The 25103-nt window shown below is 38.1% G+C and overlaps 1 protein-coding gene across 2 annotated transcripts in view; it reads left to right on the top strand.

Annotated features, from left to right (window-relative positions):
* The first annotated feature begins 8285 nt into the window (after window positions 1-8285).
* ABCB11 (ATP binding cassette subfamily B member 11) overlaps window positions 8286-25103 on the top strand; it is a 115945-nt gene continuing 99127 nt past the window's right edge. The window contains exons 1-3 of one of the 2 annotated variants that reach the window (XM_072612234.1): window positions 8286-8390; window positions 15877-15979; window positions 19846-19867. In XM_072612234.1, the coding sequence (XP_072468335.1) occupies window positions 15904-15979; window positions 19846-19867 (98 nt within the window). In that variant the 5' untranslated portion in view covers window positions 8286-8390; window positions 15877-15903. Of the gene's footprint in view, window positions 8391-15597; window positions 15697-15876; window positions 15980-19845; window positions 19868-25103 lie in introns of those variants that run through there. The other variant, XM_072612235.1, reaches the window with a different exon arrangement.

Here is a 25103-nt window from a genome sequence, read left to right as displayed (position 1 = left end):
GTGATTGGGTCAGAATATTGTAGTGTAGGAAATGATAAGCTGGTGGATTTAGAAAAGTATGAAAAGACTTGGACTTATGAAGGAGGATGCTATTCACTTTCAGAGAAACCGATGACAAGTGGAAATAAGCATAATACATACTTCTACATATTTGTGTGTATATGTGTATATATGTGTATGCTTATAGATATCTATAGATACATACATAGATATCTATGTATGTGTATGTTTGTGTATATTTATATCTGTGCTTAATTGTACCCTTCTTGGGGAGGGGGAGGAAGGAGAAAAAAATAAAATAAAAATACAGAGCAGAGGACAAAAGAAAACAGACAAGAAAGCAAAGAAAAGATGGACAGTTTTGAAATTGACGTGTAGTATTTATTATATGTTTTCTTGAAATGGAAATTTATTGCTTCATATTGAATCCTCTCGTGTTCTGCTGTGCAGATGGCAATGCTTTTTTTTCTTTTCTTATTTTGTATTTAAGTTTAAAATAAATTTAAAAAATAAAAAAAGAAAGTAAAGAAAATTATGTCAGTCATAAAAGTGCCACATAAGTGAGAGCTGCTGTATAATCTCAAGGAATTATTGCTCTGATATTTAGGTAAGTACTGAGCACTGAAGGAAATAAAACACTGTGGGAAATGGGCAGGTTATTTCACAGAGTCACCAAATTTCACAGTTGGAGGGAACTTCAGTGTTCTAGTCCAACCCTTGTCTCCTTGAGAGTGGGCATGTTTCAAGTTTGCATTTGTACCTTCAGCACCTAGTACTGAGCCTGGCCACATAGCACTTGTTTCATAAATGCTTGTGGATTGATACCTGAACTAGAATATCTTTTATAATATCTAATGAGGAATCATCTAGCTTTTTCTCCAAGAAGAAATACACTACCTGCTAATAAAAACTCAGATCAATGCAACGATCAGTCTTAACGCTAGAGCACTGGTGATGAAATATAGCCCCCTCCTCTTGGTAGGGAAGTGGTAGACTCTGGGAATAGAATGAGGCATACACTGTCAGACATGGCCAATGATTCAGTTTGTTGGGCTTAACTTTAATTTTTTTGTTACAGAGGAGGGCTATGTGGTAGAGGTAGTTAATATAAAATGAAAGCAAAATGAAAGAAAATCAGTGTAACATTAAAAAAAAAGAAATTATATTACCTCCTCTCCCTTCCCTCCAAAACTTGCTTAAGAAGAGAACCAGAAAGTTCATATTTGAAAACTGTATCCTTTGGAAATATCTACACAGCACAAAGGCATGTCCAGATATCAGTCCTTAGGTAGATCAGACTGCTAGAATGTGTTTCTGAGACTCTAAAGAAAAGACGGTTCATGTAAGAGTTCCAAACGTATTTTTCAACCATATTCTCAATGCAATCTTGCATTCAAAGACATTCATGCAGTCTCTTTACCTAAACATGCCTCCATATTTTGTACACCCCACTATTCAAATCCCTTTTAGCATGCCATTTTCATTTATATGGAAGCAATAGAATCTGTGATAAAGGAGGGGAGGAAAGCCAGGCCTGGTCTGATAAGTACCCTAGATTTTGAGAAAGCATCCTCAAAGGGTTGAAAGGGAAGATAGGTGCTGTAAGACTGAAAATGTAAGACTGAAAATCTGCAGGGGCAGTCAACCCAAAAGGAATGGTGAACTATCAAAAATAAAAGATGCCATGGAAAATAATTTCACTTAAGAGGAAAATGAGAGTTATCTAAAGAGACTAATGCGGCTACATAGGGAACTCACCAATTTAGATCCACCTGACACTTCAAGGTTAGCATGTTCTACTCCCCAGCCCCCCCCCCCCCCACTCTCCTCCACCTCGTCCCCCTCAATCACCTGACATCCTACTTCTAATACTCAACCTCCCAAATAAAGAAAGTGGCTGAGTGGTCTCTCCTGATATACTCTTTGTTGCCTGGAATGTTATCCTAAGGTTGTGTATCTCCTTTTGTTCCCTGTAATGCCATTAGTAAAACTATTGTCAGGAGTGCTCAAGCTCAGAACAATGTGAGGTTGAAGAGGAAAATTAAAAACAACAGAAAGAATGTTTTTTGTTTTTAATTTTGCTTTTTTTTGGTCATATAGGGAGAAAGAGGAAGGTCAAAGAAGGAACATGGCTACTGCTTGAGGAGGATGAGACTATCCTAATGAACATCTAAGAGAAGATAGAACTACTCTGTCCTTAATTAAAGAATAACCTTTGCACTGAAAATGACAGAAAAAAATGGCCAATAGGGAGTTAGTACCCAAGTAAAGTGATAGTGAGAAGATGTCTATTGCCTTTAATGGAGAGGAACTGAAAGAACTGGTGGATGTGATTGTCAGTGATGTTTGAAAGAAGTGTAAATACTGTTCTGATTTTCAGCAAAGGAAAGAGAGTAGAATCAACCAATACTAGGATAATGCGTTTGACCATGAATCTAAAATGGCTAGTTAAAAAATAGAGAATAGACGTCTACAATAGGACACAGGAAGTGCAACCAGTCAGCATGGCCATATAAGAAAAAAAGTATCTCAGGACAATATTATTTCCTTTTTCGACAAGGTTATTAATTTAGTGGATCTTAGAATGCTCTAAGTATAATTTAACTACATTTTAGCAAAAGATTTGATAAAGTCTCTCATACTATCTCCTGACTCCTGTACTGGTGCTCTATCCCCTGTACCACCTACCTGCCCTCTAGCTGAGTTCAGATCTCACCTCAGACACTTGACAGTCACTAGCTGTGTGACCTTGGGCAAGTCACTTAACCCCAACTGCCTCATCCTGGGTCATCTCTAGTCATCCTGATGAATATCAGGTCACTGGATTTAGATGGCTCTGGAGGAGAAGTGAGGCTGGTGACCCGCACAGCCCTCCCTCACTCAAACAAAGTTAAGTGCAAGTCATGCCATCTTTTCTCTGATGGAGTGGTCTTCTTTGGCAACAAAGGATGAACACACACATACTATCTATTCTTAGGGCAAAGATGGAAAGATGTGGGCTAGATAATAATGTGATTAGGTGGATTTAAGACTGGTTAGATGGCCAAAGGCAAAGAGTAGTTGTTAATTATTCGATGTCAATGGGGCAGAAGATGGTGAGCCTTGAAGATTTATTCTATCTTGGAGGAGGCATCCATTATCTTAGAGATTTCCTGCCCCATCAAGTATTCTGAGAAGACTAAACTCAGTGAAATGCATTATCCCTTTAAGACAAACCTAATCTTTTGCCACACCTGACACTCCAAGATTATCATGTTCTACTCCTGCCTCCCCCTCCCCCTTCCCTCCCAGTCACCTGACATCCTACTTCTATTACTCAACCTCCCAAATAAAGAAAGTAGCTGAGAGGCCTCTTCTGATATACTCTTTGTTGCCTGGAATGTTATCCTAAGGTTGTGTATCTCTCTTTGTTCCCTGTAGTGCCATCCACCAGCCAACTGCTCATCAGCTGATGCTAATTAAATTTTTTATCTTCTAGCCTTGCCACTTGATTTATTGACCTCCAGTGAAATGGTCCAAGATGGGAAGAATTCTTCTCTAGGAGGATCTCAGGATCTCTGGGCTTAGAAATCCTCCAACATCATTAAATCTTCAGACGATGTAAAGCTAGGAGAGAGAGCTAATATGCTGCATGACAATCAAGATCCAAAATTATTTTGACAGGCTACAGGATTGGGCTGAATCTGACAAGATGAAATTCAATAGGTCTTTTGCTTGAGTTCAAAATATTAACTTCATAAGCACAATATGGAGGAGTCATGGTTAGTCACAGCTGTTATTTTTTTTCCTGAAAACAGTCTGGGGGCTTTAACTGATATCAAGTTCAATATGCATCAGCAGTGTTATGTGGCTATTGGAGAGCTAACGTGATTTTGGGCTTCATTAAGAAAGGTCTAGCTTCTGAAAAGAAGGAGTTTGTATATCTGGTGGGAATCATGTGAAGGTCAGTCTCAACAATGTGGAGACAACTACCAGGAATATTAGCCACTGGGTCATACTGTTTGGAGATCTCCATATTTTCCAGTGGTCACATGCTCATTGTCTGCAGTCAATTCTCCAGAAAATTATATTCCAAGTGTCCCCCTTTAAAAAAAACTTAGAGAATTGAATACAAGCTTAATATAATAGGGCCTGAGGGGAAGAGGATGGTAACCCTTCTGACATCCACCTTAATACATGGTGCTCATGCTATGGGTTAATAAGACCCTTGTCCCTGGATGCCACCTTAAGGAAAGAGTGACCATACCTCTCTTAGGTAGATTTAAAGATGCAAGTACTGAACCAATTGAAAGAGGTTGCTCTTACCCATGTGATAGGCCAGTGGAGAATGTCTTCTTTCAGAAGCAGGTGGGGGAAGATGGGAGGGATTGGGGAGATTGGGAGGAGGAGAGTCAAGATAGCACAGTAAAAGTAGACACTTCCCTGAACTCTCCCACAAAGTCTTCCAAATACCTGTAAAAATGACTCAAACAAATTCTAGAGCTACAGAATCTGCAAAATGACAGAGTAAAACAAATCCCCAGCCTAAGACAACCTAGAAAGTTGACAGAAACTTCTTTCACACTGGGCAGGGAGCAGAGTACAGTCCAGAGTGGACTGCACTGGCACAGACAGGCTGGAGCAGACCTCAGGGGACTGAATTATTGGCATCTATGGCTGTTTTCAGACTTCTCAACCCACAAACACCATAAAGATTGGTGGGAAAACTCTGTGGGTGAAAGGGGAGTTCATGGACTGGCCAGGTCTGGCTCCAGACCCAGGATGGTGGAGGTAGTTGCCGACATGACCAGTGCCAGTGGCAGCAGCAGCAGCAGCAGTGGTGGCAGATGCTGCTTCTGAAACTCTGAACCTACAGATGGTGGGGGATTGAGCGGCTGATACAAAAGCCTGGGACAGTACACTCACCCCCACTCTCACCCTCCTGGAAGCAAAGTGCTATCTTGACAAAGAGTTAGAAAGTCAAGTGTTTGATTGGGATGATGAGTAAATGTCATAAAAGAACTCAGACTATAGAATCTTACTTTGGTGACAAGGAAGATCAGGGTGTACAACCAAAGGACAGCAGAGTCAAAAGTCCTACATTGAAAGCTTCCAAGAAGAATATGAATTGGTTGCAGGCCATGGAGGAGCTCAAAAAAGCATTTTGAAAATCAACTAAGAGAAGTAGAGGAAAAATTGGGAAGAGAAATGAGAGTGATGCGAGAAAATCATGAAAAACAAGTCAACAGCTTGCTAAAGGAGACCCAAAAAATAATGAGGAAAATACCTTAAAAAATAGAGTAACCCAGAAGGCAAAAGAAGTCCAAAAAGCCAATGAGGAGAAGAATGCCTTAAAAAGCAGGATTGGCCAAATGGAAAAGGAGGTCCAAAAATTCACTGAAGAAAATAATTCCTAAAAATATTTATAGCAGCACTGTTTGTGGTGACCAAAAACTGGAAATCAAGGGGATGCCCATGATTTGGGGAATGGCTGAATAAATTATGGTATATTAATATAATGGAATATTATTGTGCTATAAGAAATGATGAACAGGAAGACTTCAGAGAGGCCTGGAAAGACTTACATGAACTGATGCTGAGTGAAAGGAGCAGAACCAGGAGAACTTTGTACACAGCAACAACCACAGTGTACAAGGACTTTTTCTGGTAGACTTAGAACTTCATTGCAATGCAAGGACTTTAAAAATTTCCAATGGTGTTTTAAGGCAAAATGCCTTCCATATCCAGAGAAAGAGCCATGGAATTCAGTCGCAGGTTGTAGCAGATCATTTTCCTTTGTATTACATTTTGGTTTGTTATGTGATTTCTCCCATTCATTTTCATTCTCCTATACAACATGACTATGGTGAAAATGTATTTAATAGGAATGTATGTGTAGAACCTATACAAAACTGTATGCTGTCTCAGGGAGGGAGGAGGGGAGGAAAGAGAGGGAGGGAAAGAAAAAATCTAGGTTGTATAATAGTGATTGTGGAACGCTGAAAATAAATTTAAAAAAAGAAAAAAGAAAATAATTCCTTCAAAATTAGATACAGGTGCCTGGCATCTCCCATATGTGTACCTCCATCATAGATGGCTTGGGCATGTGCTAAAGTCCAACAGACATATGTCTATCTGTATTGTCTGTGTAAATATGTAGATATGACTATTGAGTAGTATGGATAGATAGCATGTGAGGTTTGGCCTGGGTCTGCAGAGAGCAGAGCCAGGGACAGTGCCTGTCCTACTAGTATATTAGCTAAGGAAGAGGGAGGGGTAGTCACCAGGAACTCCTCCAAGACTAGTTCTTTTCTCCAGTCTCCAAAAGGGGTATTAGGATATAATTATATCTACCTGCCACACCTCAAATATCTGTCTAGCTAGGGGCATTTGTTTATGTTCAAAAGGAAAACTGATTCCCTGGTCATTCTTAAGCAGAAGAAGAGCCCTTCACTTACTCACCAATTTGCTCCTCTCCACCAAATGTTACCCAAAAGACCATCACACATGGGAAATAGTAAATAAATCCTTTTATCTAAGCAAACAGCAGGCAGAAATAGGAAATGTTATACAGATTAGAACATGCAAAAGTTAATGAACTCTTCAGCTTGGAGGGAGATGGGATCTCAGTTTAAATCAAGAGAGCAAGAACCATCACACTCAGACAGGGTCCAGCCTAGCAGTCTCTAGTATTTCAAGCAAGTCCAGAGCCATGACAGGGCCAGCCTTTCATGCATATTTGTTATTCTAAGGTCTTTCTTTCCCGCATCCCTGGAATATCTTCTGTCTATGCATCTCTCCTTAAGAACCTGGAGCCAATGCAGTTTCTTACATAGGTACACGTTGTTGAACTCAGCCTTCTCTCTGCTCTCAGGATCATGTCTCTACCATAAGTAGCACATAGCATGCAGTTGCTTCTTCCCTACTCTCATCTTTGAGAACCTGGTTACAAAAGGATAACCCTTAAGTAGTGCTACAAGGATACATAGGGAGTTAGCCACTTCAGCAATATAGCCCTATTGCCACCTGAACTGTCCAATGAAACCTTCCTGTGAATGATGGGCAAGGTAATGCCCCTATTAGCATTGTGAATCATGAAATAGGCCCATTACAACATCTGTTTCATCTCACACATCATTTTCTAAGTTCTGGGATGAACTAAGAAGTTAAAGTCTCCAATGTCATAGCTAGCAGCTGGCAACCAGAGGCAAGGCATCCACTCATGTTCCCAGTGGCAGCTTACCAGGTGTATCCTCAGCTGATACAAGGGAAACGTTATTTGTCATTAAGATCCTAGTGAGGGACCTCTAATTAAACATTGTCCTGAAGTAGATGCCTAAGGAAGGGCTAATGACGTTGGAACCAGAAGGAGAAAGAGCATCAGGCATGGGAATCAGAAACACCTGAGCTCAAACCTAGCCTAAGACACCTGTTAGTTGGATGATCCTGAGCAATCATTTAACCTCTCTAGGCCTCAGTTTCCTTACCTGGAAAGTGAGAGGGTTAGATTCAGTGAACTGGAAACTGATCCCTTTCAACTCTCAGTCTACGATCCTAAGAAAGAACAGGGAGGGATACAATAAAGGTGGAAAATGAGATGCCTGGAAAAGTTATAAAATGTGCAATTAAGGAACAAATCACCCAAGTTGATGATTCTGTCCTGTGCCTTTTATAAGTGAATTTTTTGATACTTGTGAGAAGAATAAACTTTTTTTTCCATTACAAATTATTCATATTAATGAGGCATTGAATTTATTAATGCTTAAACTTTAAAAAAGTACTCACTAATACAAATTTACACAGCGCAGACATTGGAAGATAGGTAAGCCAGAGTTGACTGACCTCTTAGACCCAGGTGCAAAGATTACTTGGAGTACCTAAGTTAAGGGCTGATTCGTGAGTTCTTTAAGTTATCTGACCAATTATTAATAATTGAGCTCAGTCAGGAATACAGGGGCAGGTCTAAATCAATATTTTCCTGGATGTATCTTTTACTTTTTCAAAGCATTTGGGGGAACAAGACAAGTTTTAAAATGAGGGCCTGCAGCATGGGCACAGAGGTTCTTTCCTGGTGAAAGGCATCATGCGTAGTTCCTGCATCTGTCTGCTAGAATGTGATTGTATTTTAGAAGGGAGATCCACTATCTCAAGAACCCATAATGATAGCTTATAAAGACCTTCCCTGCTGTGTATGTAGTGTTATTGCTTTGAGTAGGTTCAACCCCTTCCCTTATGTCACCGACCTGAGCTTTAGGGCAGCCTCAGGGCCATTGACCCACAAACAAATAGATAATGTTAACTAAAACGCCTGAATTCTAATCAGGCCTTTAAAGGGATGAAAACTGGGCTTGGGAAAGGATGAAACATCTCTTTACTCCCTGCACTGAAGTAGTTTCTTTTGGCTCATCCAGGTAAGTGGAGCCTTTGTAGGTTTGGATACCTCTATTCAAATCTTCTCCATTTAAAGTTACATTTGCATTTGTGGGTTGGTAAGTGGGTTTTGCTGTAGTTTCTTTAATTTTCCTCCCTGGTCTAGCATTACTCTCTAGAGTAATCTTTAAAGAATAATCTAGGGACCATTTATAGTTTTCAAGGGTCCTGAGGGTGAGCCTTATCTTGTCTCTGTTTCTGAGAGTGCGATAGTATCCTAATATTGTAAATATTAATGATAATATGACAACTCTAGTGAGTGTAAAAAAGTAATGTCAATGCCACCAGATGAATTCTAGTGATTCTTTTTTCCTTTTTTTTCAAATTTTGGTAAGTGGGAACAGGTGGGTTAATTGGACAATGTGTAAGATTTTCAATCTGGTTGAAGTGGAGAAAACAAGTTCTGTTTTAGGGATTGTGTAAAAGACATCCCAACAGGGAACTAAAGGAGAATTATCACCCACTTGGCTACTCAGAGGAGGCCTCTATCTCTGGAGAGTTCCACAGGCTCAAGGAAGAAGCAGATTGTTGGAGTTAGGATTTAATCCGTGAAAACTCTAAGGCAAGTTGTGCCCTCAGAGAGCAAAGAATAACGTTTTCATTTCCCCAGGAATCAAATTCTGAATTCTGGATGAATAAAAAGTGGTAATTCTCTCCCTCAGTTGTCACTTTTTGTGTTCAGGATGTGGTTTGAGCTATAGAGAATAATTGTGTTCTAAATCAAGGATGAATAATTTTCTTTCTCCTCCTCCCCCAACCCCCCAGCCAGGAACACTACCCTAGAGGCTACAACCACTAATACTAGGACTTCATTTACTCCTATCACCTATATAGTACCTGCCACATTGTTGACCCTCAATATTAACTCATAATTTTGTCCTTTCCTACTTATAAGGTTTAAAACTTGTATTAGTACCGGTTAATGTTTGCTCATTTGATTCTCAACAGTTCTGTAACCTAGGTGCTATTATCCCCATTTTATTTTTGAGGAAACTGAGGCAGACAGATTAAGTGACTTTCCCAGGGTCATACAGCTATCAACTATCTGTGACTGGATTTCCACTGAGATCTTACCGATTCCAGACTCTGCACTCTATCAAGTGTGCCACCTAGCTGCCTCAGGTTAATTTTCTGGGGGAAAGTTTGAGCTTATTAACACAGGATAATACTTCTTTTTTATTGTAGAGTAGAAAAAAAAATCTCTAGCTAAGTAGTCAGTGGACTTGGCTCCAAATCCTATCTCTGTCACTACCTTTGTCACCTTTGGTAAATTTGGGGGCCTCAGTTTCTTTATCTGTAAAATATAGAGGATCTACTATGTGATTTTCCAGCTCCAGACCTGTATGTTCCTACTACTCACATTGACTCTCGTAATAGTGGTGGGTCCTGGAAGAAAAAAAACTATTCCAAAGTTTAGAATGAACAGTAGTATTTTAAATCAGAAGTAAGCTGGAAGGGGCTAGGGAAGTGACCAGAACTCATTCTTCAGATTTGTCATTTAGAGAAGGGTCACCAGTGAGGCAGGGTTAACGCTCTCTTTCCTTCTGAATAGTTCATGGGGCTAGGAAGCTGAATTACTTTCTCTTGAAAAAAAGATGTTTTAGAGAGATAGACATATACAGGTGTGTTCGTCCTTTGTTTTGAAGAAGACGAAGCCATCATAGAAATAATGACATGACTTGTACTTGACTTTGTTTTGAGTGAGGGAGAGCTGTGGAGGTCACCAGCCTCACTTCTCCTCCAGAGCCATCTGAATCCAGTGACTAGATATTCATCAGGATGACTGGAGATGACCCAGGATGATGCAATTGGGGTTAAGTGACTTGCCTAAGGTCATACAGCTAGTGAGTGTCCAGTGTCTGAGGTGAGATTTGAACTCAGGTCCTCCTGACTCCTGCACTGATTCTCTGTCCACTGTGCCACTTAGCTGCCCCCTGACATGTAAAAGTATGCACTTAATATATTCATTCTTGCAATACCTATGTTGGTGGGGAAAATATCACTACATACCATAACCCTCTCCTGCTCTAAGATGCGAGGTTGTAGTGGAAAGAACATGAGACTTGGAGACAGAAGAGCTGCATGTTCATGATTCTCATATCACCTACTTTCTAATTGTATGATTGTGATCTATTTCTCTGATTCATCTATGAAATAGGAAGGATAAAACTCGAACCAGGTAGCCTTATTGTAAAGAAACTGCTTTATAAACTCTAAAGTGACACATAGATGTGAGCTGGAGTTAATTTCTTAAAAATTATTTTTGTTATTATTTTATTATTATTATTATTATAATTAAACAAGAATATATGTGTATACATACATACATATTTATAAACATATATATGCATATACATACATATGTAATATGTATATTACATATACATATGCAATGCATATTTCTATTTGTCAGTTCTTTCTCTGGAGGTAGATAGCATCTTCCCTCATAGGTCCAAGTTTTTCCATATTTTTCTAAATCAAACAGTTCATCATTTCTTGTATCACAGTAGTATTCCACCACAATCATATGCACACAGCTTGTTTAGCCGTTCTCTAATTGAAGGGCATCTATCATTTTATCCATTCTGACAGGTGTAAGATGATATCTTTAAGTTGTTTTAACTCACATCTCTCCAATCAAAAATGATCCAGAACATTTCCTCACAAGACCATATATAGTTTTGATTTCCCCATCGAAAAACTGCCTATTCATTCATATCTCTTGACTATTTATCAACTGAAGTATGACTCAGATTCTTATATATTTGACAAAGTTCTTTATATGTTTGAAAAATGAGACCTAAACAGTATTCAATAATACTGGTGACACATAGTGAAGTTTCCCTATTTTTCTCTTCTAATGATATCTACTTTAACTTAATTTTGTCTGAGATCATGATTACTACCCCTGCTTTATATTTTTATGTAATAAATTCTACTCCAGCCCTTTATTTTAACTCTGTGTGTATCATTTATTTTTATTGTGTTTCCTGAAAGTGACATTTGTTGAATTCAAAATTTTAATCCATTCTGTTAACTGTTTCATTTTATGGGTAAATCCATCCCATTCACATTCAAAGTTATAATTACTTTTTGTATATTTCCCTCCATCCTATTTTTCCTCACTATCCTTCTCATCCTATTTACTCTATCCCTCATCACTCCTCTGCTTTACTTCTACCTGCTACCTTGCTCTCCTATTCCTTAATCTACCCACCCCCTCTAAGAGACCTTCCTTTATCCTCTCCTCCACCTTCCACCTTAGTCTACCTTTCTTTCTAAGATTCTCCCTTATCCCTTTCTCCTTCTAATTTCTAATTTATACCCCTTCTAAAAGTCTCTCCCTAATGCTATCCACCCCCCCCCCCTTATTTCTTTCTAAACTTGGAAGACTTTTATACCCTTCTAGATGTATATGTTGTTCCCTCATTAGAGTAAGGTTCCTGCTCTATCAACCCTCCACACCCACTTGCTTCTTCTGTATCAATTCATCCTTTCATGTCTTATCTGCATAAGACAATTATTCCTTTTTATCTCTCCCTACACAGTTTTTTTTAGAATCATCTCATCATATACAGTTCAGTCCAGTCCTTTCTTTCACACAACTCAAATAATGATGACAGTTATAAGAGTAACGATAATATCTTCACATATAAGAAGCAAATTGTTTGATCTTATTGAGTCCTTTATAATGGATCTTTAATGTTTACCTTATATTTCTTCTGGATCTTATGTGTTGAATTTTCCATTAAATTCTGCTTTTTGTCTCAAATCCTCAAAAATCTTTCAATTCATTAAGTGTCCATACTTTTTTTTTTTGTTTGTTTTGTTTTTTTATCTGGTATTATACTTACCTTTGCTGGATAAGTTACCCTTAGCCATAACCCCAGCTCTTTTGCTCTATGAAAGACAGTGTTCCAAAACCTATGTTCCTTTAACATAGAAGTTGTTAGGTCTTGTGTAATCCTGATCTGTGATATTTAAATTGCTTTTTTTTCTTGTTGCTTGAAATATTTTCTCCTTAACCTGGGATCTTTGAAGCTTGGCTATAATATTTCTCTAAGTTTTCTTCCTGGGATCTCTTTCAGGTGGTAGTTGGTGGATTTTTTCTATTTCTGCTTTACCTTCTTGTTTCTTGTAATATTATTTCAAGATTCTTTTTTTGATTGTAACTTTCAGGTAGTCCAACGATTCTTATGTTGTCTTCTCAATTTATTCTCTAAATCAGTTGTTTTTCTGATGGGATATTTCATATTCTCTTCCATTTTTTTCATTCTTTTAATTTTATTATTTCTTGGTGTTTTATAACATCATTAGTTTCTCTTTTCCCAATTCTAGTTTTCAAGGAATTATTTTCTTCCTTAAGTTTTTGATTCCTTTTTCTAGTTGTTTGACTTTCTTTTCATATTTTTCTTGATTTTCTTGGATTGCTCTTCTTTTTTTCCTAATTTTTTCTTGATCTCTCTTAATTGATTTTTAAAATCCTTTTAAAATTCTTTCAATAACTTTTTGGGCTTGTGACCATTTGACATTTCTCACTGAAAAAGGAGTGGTGTTTTTTTTTTAGCTCCACTATCTTCCTCTGAATATGAACCCATATCTTCTCTATTTTCATAGTAGCTATCTATGGTTGGGTTCTTTCTGCTTTGCTTTTGTTTCATTTTATTTTCAGCAGATTTTTAAAAAATACTAATCACATTCTAGTCCTGAGGTGTGGGTAATGATGTCCCAGGATTCAGGTCTTTCTCCCTATTATTTTCTAAGCTTTGTTCACCTTTGGACACTCCTATCTACACCTAAGCCAAGGTCAGGACCCTTAGCCATGCTGTCTCACAAATACTCTTACTCCCTACAGTCCCTCCAGTGGCTGCAAACTTTAGTTATCCTTTACTCCCTGGAACCAAACCTGGGAACACAGCTCTCCTGTAACTGCTTATAGCCAGCAAGGTCCCCACCTCTCATTCACTAAACACACTAAGCCACAGCCCAGGACCCTGTCTGGTTAGCACACTCAACGGTGGAAGGTTCTTTAAACTTCTCCTACTCAGTCTTCCAACCCCCACACTGTCAGTGAGGTGAAAGTTCCTGAGGCTGAGGCTGCCTTACAACTCAGCTGACCCCAACGGCTTTTTGTTTATTGATTCTGAAGAATAGGCCTGGAGGTGTTTGAACTTCACTCTGACTGAACCTCCACCCCTGAAGTTGAGTCTTTACTGGAATCATCTCAAGCTGTATTAGGGGGACAACTGCTTTACCCCTTTTCATTTATTTCTACTGTTCTACAATCACTTTGAGGCAATGTTCTCTTCTATTCTGTGGAGGAAATTTGAAGAGCTGGAAGTCTTCTGACCTATTCTACCATCTTCTCAGAATCTCCCACATTTACTCTGGATAAGATTTTAGAAGTGGTTGTATAGCAGGGATGAGGAACCTGCCTGAGGCCCTTTAGGTCCTCAAGTGGGGCCCTTTGATGGAATCTCCAAACTTCGCAGAACACATCCCCTTGATGAAAGATTTTGTTTTGTAAAATGTGAACTCAGTCAAAAGGTCACACCAGAGGACTTAGAAGGCCACATGTGGTCTCCAAAAACTGCAGGTTCCCCACCTCTGGAAACTTCTTGTAGCAATTTCTGATTTTTTAAAAATTTTTTCTCAGATCCTCCTCAGACCTTCAGTAAGAATTACTTCATAAGTTATTTATCTTATCTTGGCACAATATTGTAAGGAATAGAATTTACATAAAATGTAAACTCATGATACAAAGTGGTATGTGTGCTTAAAATTTCATTATTGATAGTTGGTTCATGTACAGTTGGATGGGCATCCTGTAGAACTTGTCCATTAGAATAGTTATATGTTCTGCCAACAGACAATGAGTTAGACTTAGAACTGAAGGGAAGGGAGCAAGAGTGCTGGATTTCCTTTGGGCAATGGTGCATTTCATTTAATGACCTCATATTTCTTCTTAAAATAGAGGTCCCTATTTTTAATAGCATAATTTTAGTTATTCAAATAAAATAGTTTAATAATTTAATAAATAATAACTTGATAAAATATTTAATAATAAATAGTAATGTAGGGTTGCAAATTTCTGAAAAGTCAAAGTTGAGAATTACCCAAAGGGCAATGGAGCAGCTAATCAAGGCAAACAGCATTACAAACAAGGAATTATGAAGAAGTTTTATAAAAGGGTACCATCATGTGGTTAGAGTAAAGTGTAACTAAAGGACAACCTCTGTGCTCCTTTGGCATATATCCCTGTGATAAGGGGCATGCTGTTAAATGATTAACAACAAGCTCCCCAAAAACTGTACATAGGACACACTTTTAAGTTTAATCTAAATTATTAATACTTTCTCTATCATTTTTTAAAATCTGCAACAACTCTTGCTTTTACCATTTCTTACCTCAGACTAAACAGAATACTACTATGCTCTTTCAGTAGGAGTGCTACCATATCTATCAAAAAAGGCAGAAATCTCCTAGTCTAGGACAGGTAGAGTTAACTCCAGCCTTCATCTCTCGGACTCTGAGTTTTGTCATCTCATTGACTAGATGTAGGGGAGGTATAGTTTCACTTTTTAGACAATTTTTAGTTCAGAATTCTGGTCCCTTAGTGAAGGACCTCTACCTAGCCTATGGGGGCCACCTCAAAAATTTCCCGAGATCCTGTGAATCTTTTAAATAAGTAAATAGAGCTTTCTAAACTTTGAGAGCAAGTTCACTATCTTGTCTTTTCATATGCAATTTATCAGTTCAAAGGCTCAGTTTCCAAAGAGGAGCATATGCTTCATTTATACCTGAAAGAGCTTCATCCTTACATTTCATAGCCTCTTTTTCCCCCCAACACCTTTCAATTTGATAAGTACAAAAGGGGGTACCCTCGTACAATGATAATTTAATTTTTCTACATAATATGCCTGTGGTGAACCATTCAACTATCTGAGCCTTACTTTCCTCATCTACAAAAGAGAGGATTGAGAGTGAAGCCTGAACCAGATTAAAACGTAACTGGTAAATTTTTAACATAATATATTAAGAATCAACATGACCTAGATAATGTTAACTTGTGTTTTTCTAAGTCAACATTCCCGTGATCCCTTTTCATTTGAGTTTGACACCTCTGGGTGGTGTCTTTTCCAGGAGCAATATCCCCTTATGTTAAAGATGAATCTTTATTATCATACTTGTTAAGATGGTAGGGTAATCAGAAAATAATTATCAGAATATGAAAATATGGAAATATCCTTTGACTCTTGCCTTTCTGAATTTAGACAAAGGATCTTGGTATGGTCATAGAGGATTGTTCCTCGTTTTCCTAAAATCAAATATCTGACCCAGTTTTAACTCAGAGTGATTAGTAAAAGTTGATTCTAGGGGTGAATTTTTCTTTCACTTCAATTAATTTGATTTGTACTTTTTTTCTAGAAGAAATATGAGTTGCAGTGATTCTTTTCTATTTTACAGGGTCATTGACTGAAGGTACAAATTATCATGTCTGAATCAGTCATCCTACGTAGTGTTAAAAAATTTGGAGAGGAGAATCATGCCTTTGAATCAAATGAATCAGGTAAGAGCTCTTTTCCTTTAAAAAAAAACCACTTAAATCAACATTTTATTGATGATTAAACATTAATGATTAACAGTGCTGTTACTTCCTGATGACTTTCCCCTGCCACTAATAGAAAATAAACAAAGCAAAGGAATACACCTAAGAAAATAAATCAACAACTGTGGCCATGTCTGAACACATGCTCCGTTCTGTACTATAGTCCACTACTTTTTGGCCAAAGGGAGGGAGGCATGCTTTGCCGACAGCTGAGGGATGCAGGAACTTTGTCCTCATTCTGTTGTATAAAAGGAGACAAAAACACAAGTGGATAAAGTTACTAAGTTTTCAAAAACATTGTCTTTACAAAATGACTTCCACAAGAATCTAATTTTATTTTTGTAAAGTATGATGCATTGGATACAGCAAATGTTCAACATATCTGATTAAGTAATTGGATCTTAATCTTCCATCAGTTTATATGTAGGGAATACTTTTCTGTTTAGAATGGAGCTATTTGACACTGTTTCCCATGGGGCAAATAATAACAATAATTGGAGTTTATAGAGCACTTTAAGCTTTACACAGCACTTTACATGTATACAGTATTACAAAGATTTGAATTCAAATGCAGCCTGAGGCTTTCTAGTTGGATGACCCTGAGCAAGGCATTAATCTCCTTATTCTCAGTTTCCTCATATATAAGATGAAGATAATAATAGTTCCTACCTCACAGGGCTATTGGAAGAATAAAATGAGATTGTATTTGTAAAGTGTTTTGCAAACCTCAATGTGTTGTATAAATAGTATCCTTATTATTTCACTTAATCCTTTCCACATCCGTGTAATGCAGGTGTTATTATTATCTCCGTTTCCCAGATGAGAATACTAAATCTGAGAGAGGTCAAATGACTTACCCATAGTCATAGAGCTAGTAGGCTTATGAGGTAGGACCTGAATTCAGGTTTTCCTAACTCCAACTCGAGCATTCTCTCCCTTATGTCACCTAGCTACCATGTAGGTGATCTACTTGGAATCAATCCATGATCCCAAGTATCACATGGTGATGGGGTGATATCAGCACCTTTGGAGGAGTTTGGGACATGAACAGAGAGGTAGAGCTGCCTTTTCTTGTTTCTCCTTCCAACGTTTTGAATTTGCAGTTGAAATAGGAAGGGGTTTAGGGCGGGAATGGAGGTAAACAGGGAGATCATTGGAAGAATAGGTACTACAGAAGGGATACCTAAAAAAAAGCATACCACGAAAACCCAGCAACAATGCATTCAATGACCCCTCCAACTCCCTGGATGTAAGCTAGTACCTACCATTGAAATGTCATAATTTTTAGAGATTAATCTGGTATTAGGATATTGTAGCAACGGAGCTAGGTTTGGAGTCCAGGGGTCTGGGTTCAAATTCCGACTTTGCCACTTATTACCTGTGTGATGTTGGGAGAATCATTGAGTCTCTCTGGATCTGAGTTTCCTTCTTTTGAAGGAAAGGATGAACTAAATGGTCTCCATGGTGTTTTCTAGCTATAGATAGTTCTATGAACCTTGATGGAAGTCCTAGTACAAATTAATTATAAGAAATGCTTGAATAGAATGTAACACTAATAGGTCTACTTTGTAATTTCTTTTAAAAATGAATTCAGAAAAAAATTATAACTTGTCAAGGACTACATTTGGGATACCCTATGTGATATCAGCTATCAAGTCTGGCATTATGTCTTTATATATTTAAACAGTATATTATACATGTAAAAGTAGGGCAGCTATATAGTACAGTGGGTAGAGCACCTGAGTTCAAATCCAGTCTCAGATCCTCACTAATTGTGCAACCCTGGACAAGTCATGTAACCCTGTTTGCTTCAGGTTTTTCATCTGAAAAATGAACTGGAGGAGGAAATGGCAAACCACTCTAGCGTCTTTGTCAAGAAAACCCCAAATGCGGTCACAAAAAGTCAAAAACGATTGAAAGAACTGAACAATATATAAAAGTTGAAGAATTAGGTTGGGATCACAGCAGAGGAACCCTTTTAAATCATCTTACTTATGCAGGAAGATTTCAGTTGAGCACTGTTCTATCAATATTCGCAGGCAGCCTGGTGTAGTTGAAAGAACATTGGAACTTGTCAGAAATTCCGGATTCAAACATGACCTCTCACACACATTAGCTGTGTGACTAAGAACGTGTCACATAATCTCTCTAAAACTTGTTTTCCTTATTTGTAAAACTGGAACAATCATACTTATATAGACTACTTTACAAGGCTTATAGTAGAGATCAGGTCATATAAAGCATGCAACATATTTTACAAATCTAAAAATCTTTTATAAATGTTTGCAATTGTTAAAAAAAATGAAATTTTATAAAAAAATCTAAATGTGATGGGGTTTTTTTTGGGGGGGGGGGGTGTCTCAGACCAGTGATTTCATCAATGAAGGTAATTCTCATTGTGGAAACTCCTCTAGCTAATGAAGGTCAGGAGCTTTATAACTGAACCTGAGAGAGGCCTAGAATACTAAAAGGTTGAATGGTTTGTCCATGATTAGACAGTTAGTATAAGTCAGTCTGGACTTGAATCCAGGTTTTCCTGACTCCAAGGCTGGCCCTCTATGTTATCTGAAACAATTTTCTAATCAGTATTCCCAAGAGTTGAATAAACAGATCAGACTTGAAATAAATTAAGATGGATCACTTAGTAACTCTGAACTGACCACATGTAGAGAAAGAAAAGGGAGGAAGAAAAGCTTAAATTTTCAACCCTATAACAAAGAAGCAATGCTGAGGAGAATAAATTCCGAAGACTGGGAAACAAAGTATTGAGGTGGATGCAAAGGACAGGCTCTCAGAATCCCATAAGAATAGATTGGAGAAAAATATCAATGAAAGTTTATGCTGGAATGACTGAGGATGGGGCCATGGATTCCAAATCCCCATTTAAGGAGAGAACCCAACTTTATTATGTTCTCATCTCTCACCTGGCTGGACTATCTTGGGACTCTTTTGACTGACTTCTCCATTACCCCCTTCCCTCCCCTCCACCCCTGCTTTCTTCTACCACCACTCCTCACCCTGTGTCCTACTCACCTTTTCCAGCTTCCTTTTATGTTTTGTCTTCCCCCATTAGATTGTAAGTTCCATGAGGGTAGGGGTTGTCTTTTTTCATATTTGTATCCCCAGCACTTAGCAAAATACCTGGCCCATAGTAGGAGCTCAATAAATGTTTACTGACTATTTAATTATGTTAAAACTTGGGCCAGAAGAGGAAGATAACATGAAATCATTAAATCTTGGATGTTTCACTACCTACCCTGCCTTGCACTGTAATCTAGCAGACAACCTAGATTCCAACATCCCCATCTCTTTTCCCTCGAGTACAAGGCAGTTCCTGACTTCTATTCTCCTTCTCCACTGGCAAATGTGGATGTAAGTTCAAATATATACGCATACATTTCTGAAGGAAAACTACAAAAATGAATTAATAAATACTAATTTTAATTAGCTAAATTTTTTTCTTAGGTATAACCAAGCTTTCATCCTGTGTTTTTAGTAGCATCCCTCTCAAAAGCTCCCTTCTTCCTGACTGGTTAAATGCCAAACCTACTAGGGTCTTTGTGACTTGATGATAATGTTATTCTGTTATAGAAATTAGCTTGTTTTTATTTAAAAGTAAAATCTTTCAGAAGAATTTCTTCCAAGGATAAGTTAAACAACAATAACCACATACACACCCCACCCACACACCAGACGCCGAACCCTACTCATTATGACCATGTTCCTTGAATCATTATTTTGTGGCATTGGGAAATAAAACTATTAGTGATTTTGCATGTAATTTACTGCTGAATATTAACATTTTTGCTTGGTTTTTGTCCTGACAGATAACAATACTAAGAAAGCGAGGTAAGTTAATATTGTCAATAATAATGTTGTATTTCTAGTATAATTTTTTTTTTCTGCTTCAAGCATGACATTTTTACAAAGGGAATAGAACATAGAAAATAATACCATTTCTGCATTATGGTATCCTTAAGTTACATTCTTTATTCCCTACCTCTGTCTCTACCTAGTTCAAGTCAGCCATTTATCTTTGCTTCCAGAGTCTATTCGATGTTATTTTTAAGTGTAATTTAATTCATCTAGCCTGTATTAAGCAACTACTGTATGTAAGATACCATGTGCGGTGACAAAGATACAAAGATAAAAATTGTTTGTTTGGGGGAGTGATGGTGGTGATGGTAATGATATATAACATGTATAAAAGCATAAATAGAATGTATATAGAAAGTCAGGTCATGCTAATAATAGGGGAAGCGTCTCATATAAAGGGTTTCACCTGAGCTGTACTAAGAAATTAGGGAATAAAGAGGTAGAACTGAGGCAGGAGGGGGTAGACATTGAATGCAAAGGCAAGGTAATGGGAGATGAGATGTTATGTATGGTGAACAGCCAATTGGACAGGTGTAGTAGGGTTGAAAATGTATGACATTGGACTGTGGCAGTTTTAAATACTAAGATGAGTAGTTTATATTTTATCTCAGAGGCAATAGGGAGCTATTGAAGATTTTTGAGTAGAGGGAGTCATGATCTATGTTTTAGGAATATCCACTTGGCAGCTGCGTGGTAGATAGACTAGGGCATAAGAGAGACCTGAATTAGGGAACCCTGTTGGCTTTTGAGGATCTGAACTAGTATGGAGACTGTGTGAATGGAGATAAGGTGTTTTAGAGGTAGGATCAGTTTTGAAACTGAATGGATGGAGATGAGAAAGACAAACCAAACTTAACTCCAAGGTTGCAAACTAGGAAAAGATGGCAGGGTCCTTAACAGGAATGGGGAAGTTTGAAGGAGGGAAGGCTTTGGTAAAACATAGAACAATTCTTCTTTTGGCTATGTTGAGCTTGAGTTTCCTAAAAGGATATCCAGGTAGAGAAGTACAGTAGACAGTTAAAAATATGAATTCAGGGTTGGAAATAGATTGGAGAATCATTTGTATAGAGAGGATCACTGAATCTATGGAAGCTAATGAGGTCTTCAAGGGAGAGGACATATAGAAGGAAGGGGACCAGGATAGAACTTAAGGGGATGCCTGTATTTACCAGGCAGGAAGAGGATAAGAATGCAGCAAAGGAAACTGAAAAGAAGTGGTTAGACTAGGGGAAATGCCACTCAAGGCAAGTAGGGGAGAGATCATCTAAGAAGAGGGGTAGTCAACTTCATCAAAAGCTGCAAAGAAAGAAAACTGAGAAAAGGCCATTAGATCTGAGATAATGATAATCAATAACATCAGAACTTAGATGGTTCTGGAAGTGAGGTTGCAAGCGATTGAAAAATGAGGAACTAGAATGAACAAGCGTCCATATATTTTTCTAGAAGTTTGGCTTTGAAAAGGTAGAGAGACAATAGCTTTGAAAGGCAATAGCTTTTAGAGACTTTAGTTGCTTTAGGGAATGAGGCCTAGTGAAGTCTTTTTTTTCAAATTTATTAATTTATTTGTTTTCAGTTTTCAACAATCATTTCCATAAGTTTTAAATTGTCTACTTCTCCCTCCCTCTTCCCTCTTTATAATGGCATTCAGTCTTATATGGGTTTTACAAATACATTCTTATTAAACACATTTTCACATGCATCATGTTGCATAGAAGAATCAAAATAAATGGGAGAAAGCATGAATAAAACAAAACAAAACAAAACATAACAAAAGAGAAAATAGTCTGCTTCATTCTGCATCCCAGCTCCATAGTTGTTTTTCTGAATGTGGATGGCATTTTGTATCATGAGTTTCCTTGGAAATGATCCTTGCCCTACTGTGGAGGACTAAGTCTATCAAAAATGGTCCTCAGACACTGTGGCTGTTACTGTGTACAATGTTCCCCTGATTCTGCTCACTTTGCGCAGCACCAGTTCATATAAGTCTTTCCAGGTTCTTCTGAAGTCTGCCTATTTGTCATTTCTTGTAGTGCAGTAGTATTCCATTGCATTCATATACCACAACATGCTCAGCCATTCCCCAACTGATGGGCATTCTCTTGATTTCCAGCTCTTGGCCACCACAAAAAGAGCTACTATAAATATTTTTGTACATGTGGGTTGTTTTCTCATTTTTATCTCTTTGGGATACAACCCTAGAAGCAGTATTGCTGGGTCAAAGGGTATGCCCATTTTTATAACCCATTGGCCATAGTTCCAAATTGCTCTCTAGAATGGATGGATCAGTTCACAGCTCCACCAACAAATAATTAATGTTTCAACTCTCCCACATCTTCTCCAACATTTATCATTTTCCTGTTTTGTCACTTTAACCAATATGATAGGTGTGATGTGGTACCTCAGAGTTGTTTTGATTTGCATCTTTCTAATCGATAGTTATTTAGAGCATTTTTTCACATGACTATAGATAGCTGTTGGTTCATATCCTTTGACCATTTATCAATTGAGGAATGACTTGTATTCTTGTAACTTTGACTCAGTTCTCTATATATTTTAGATCACAGACACTAGATGTAAAAATTCTTTCCCAGTTTTCTGCTTCGCTCTTAATCTTGGTTGCAATGGCTTTGTTTGTGCAAAAACTTTTCAATTTAATGTAATCAAAATTATCCATTTTGCACTTCATAATGTTCTCTATCTCTTGTTTGGTCATAAATTTTTACCTTATCCATAGATTTAACAGGTAAACTCTTCCATGCTCCCCCAATTTGCCTATATGATCACCCTTTATGTCTAAATCATGTATCTATTTTAACCTTCTCTTGTTATGCCTTACCCTCTTCTAAACTCATTCTTTGTTCTCCTCGTGACTTCCAGTGCTTCAGTTTCTGTTTTTCCACTATATCAACCCAGGTCCAGCTTGCCTTCCCTTTCTTCAGTATTAACCTGAGAACTGATGAATATAGCTATATATTAAAAATTTTGCTTAAATCCCTTGCCCTTAAATTCTGTTGCCCATCATGACTTGCCAAACTCCAACCCTGGATAACTCCCACCACCATCTGTCTTGTCTTCAACTATTCAGGTCATCATTCCCCAAATGATAAATGGTCAAAGAATATGAACAGGTAGATTTCAGATGAAGAAATCAAAACTATCTTTAGTCATACGAAAAAATGCCCCAAATCACTATTGATTAGAGAAATGCAAATTAAAACAACTCTGAGATACCACATCATATCTATCAGATTGACTAATATGACAGAAAGGAAAATGATAAATGTTGGAAGGGATGTGGGAAAATTAGGATACTAACACACTATTGGTGGAGTTGTGAACTGCTTCAACCATTTTGGAGAGCAATTGGGGACTATATCCAAGAGGCTATAAAACTATGCATACCCTTTGACCCAGTAGTAGCACTACTAAGTCTATATCTGAGAGATTAAAAAAAAAAGGACCTACATGAACAAAAATATTTATAGTAGCTCTTTTCATGATGGCAAAGAATTGGAAAGTGAGAATTGGAAATGGTACCCAAAAATTTGAGAATGACTGAACAAGTTGTGGTGTATGATTGTGATGGAATGCTGTCATGCTATAAGAAATGACAAGCAGGGTGATTTTTGGAAAAACCTGGAAAGACTTACATGAACTGATGCAAAGTGAAGTGAGCAAAACCAGGAACTTCTTGAGCAGGGGAGTGAGACAGTGAGGTCTGTGCTTTAGGAATGCCATTTTGGCAGCCATGTGGATGAAGGATTGGAGATCTGAAGAGGGTAGATCAGTGGGAGTCTGGGTGATGAGGTCCTCAGCTAAGGTGGTGGCTGTAAGATGTGGGTTCAATTCTAATCTATATCTGACCACTAGACCCAGATGACTCTGTAGGAGAAAGTGAGGCTGGTGACTGCTCTGTTCTCACTCATTCAAATCCAATTCATTAGCAAGCCATGGCATCATCTTCCTGATGTTGTGGTCCTCTTCAAAAATGAAGGATAAAAACTACAAGTCTGAGCCCACAATTGAACTCGGGAAGATGAATTTTCCTTCTAGGCTGGGCACTTTGTCCACTATGACACCTAACTGCCCCCAGGAATGAGGTATTTGTGGCTAAATAGAAAAATGATCTTTTCTTGACTCTTTCCACTCTCCATTAATTGCAAGGTTGACTGAATCTGTGTGGTTACATAATCATGCTCTCCTAAATGTGGTTCCAGGTGGATATATAGAGGTTATGTGCTAAGTCTCTGTGTGACAACCAGAAACTGAAAAGAATGTTGGATTTGGAGTCCAAGGATTTGGGTTTGAAACTTGACTTTGCTAGTTATTACCTTGAGCAAGTTACTTATCCTTTCTAGACTTTGGGTCTCATTTATACGTATTCCTTTATGGCACAGACATCTGGGGGAAGGGCTTGACACCACTACCCTTTCTCTGATAGTAGCCTTGATTCCTAAATTAGGCCTCCTCCTGTACCTTAGAAAAAAAGGACCTATGGGTAGAAGACAAAAGAAACTGAAGATAGAGTTGAGTAAGTAGGAGGAAGAAACATAGATGTGGAGATACCTGTAATGGGGGCAGATAGCAGGATCTTCCTGGTCTGCCCTGGATAGATCATGGAGTACAGAGTCTGGGCCCTGAAACATGTGCTTAGTTCTGAAGGACTTGGTGCTTTGGGATGACAAACAGGAAATGTTTAGGTGTCCTTTGATCTCCCTTTTCCTTCCCCCACCTCCAGCCAGGTGGGGCAAGGGAATTGTATCAAAGCTGTGACAGAAAGGATTGGCCATTGAAACAGAACATGTCAGTCACTCACAATAGACTATAAAAAAAAGGGATTTGAATCTTTGGCTCTTTTCTTACTTCTCTCCATGTGCACACACAATACAGTGGACAACTACTGAGAGATAAATGATGAGAGGCTGCCAGGGCATCTAGAATGATCCTGATTGATCTGATGACCCTTTACAATTCTTGACAAACAAAGTTGTGTGTCCCTCTCTCAGTTAGCTGTGTGTGTAAACCTGTTTATTTTTTATCTGTTACTTTCAGTTTAGATTCCATTTACCTACTATAAAAAAACTGTTGACCAACACGATAGCTGTACACTCAACTGTTGACTTGATGGAATAATAGTTCTCATAGAAGATAGAAGGGAGACAAGAGCTTTGCTGGAAGGTCACTGAGTAACTCCCGTCCCTTGGCTGGT

Source organism: Notamacropus eugenii, chromosome 5 (genome assembly GCF_028372415.1).
Source record: "Notamacropus eugenii isolate mMacEug1 chromosome 5, mMacEug1.pri_v2, whole genome shotgun sequence".
Taxonomy (NCBI): domain Eukaryota; kingdom Metazoa; phylum Chordata; class Mammalia; order Diprotodontia; family Macropodidae; genus Notamacropus; species Notamacropus eugenii.
The sequence above is the reverse complement of the archived record's forward strand: the minus strand, read 5'-3'. Positions and strand labels throughout refer to the sequence as shown.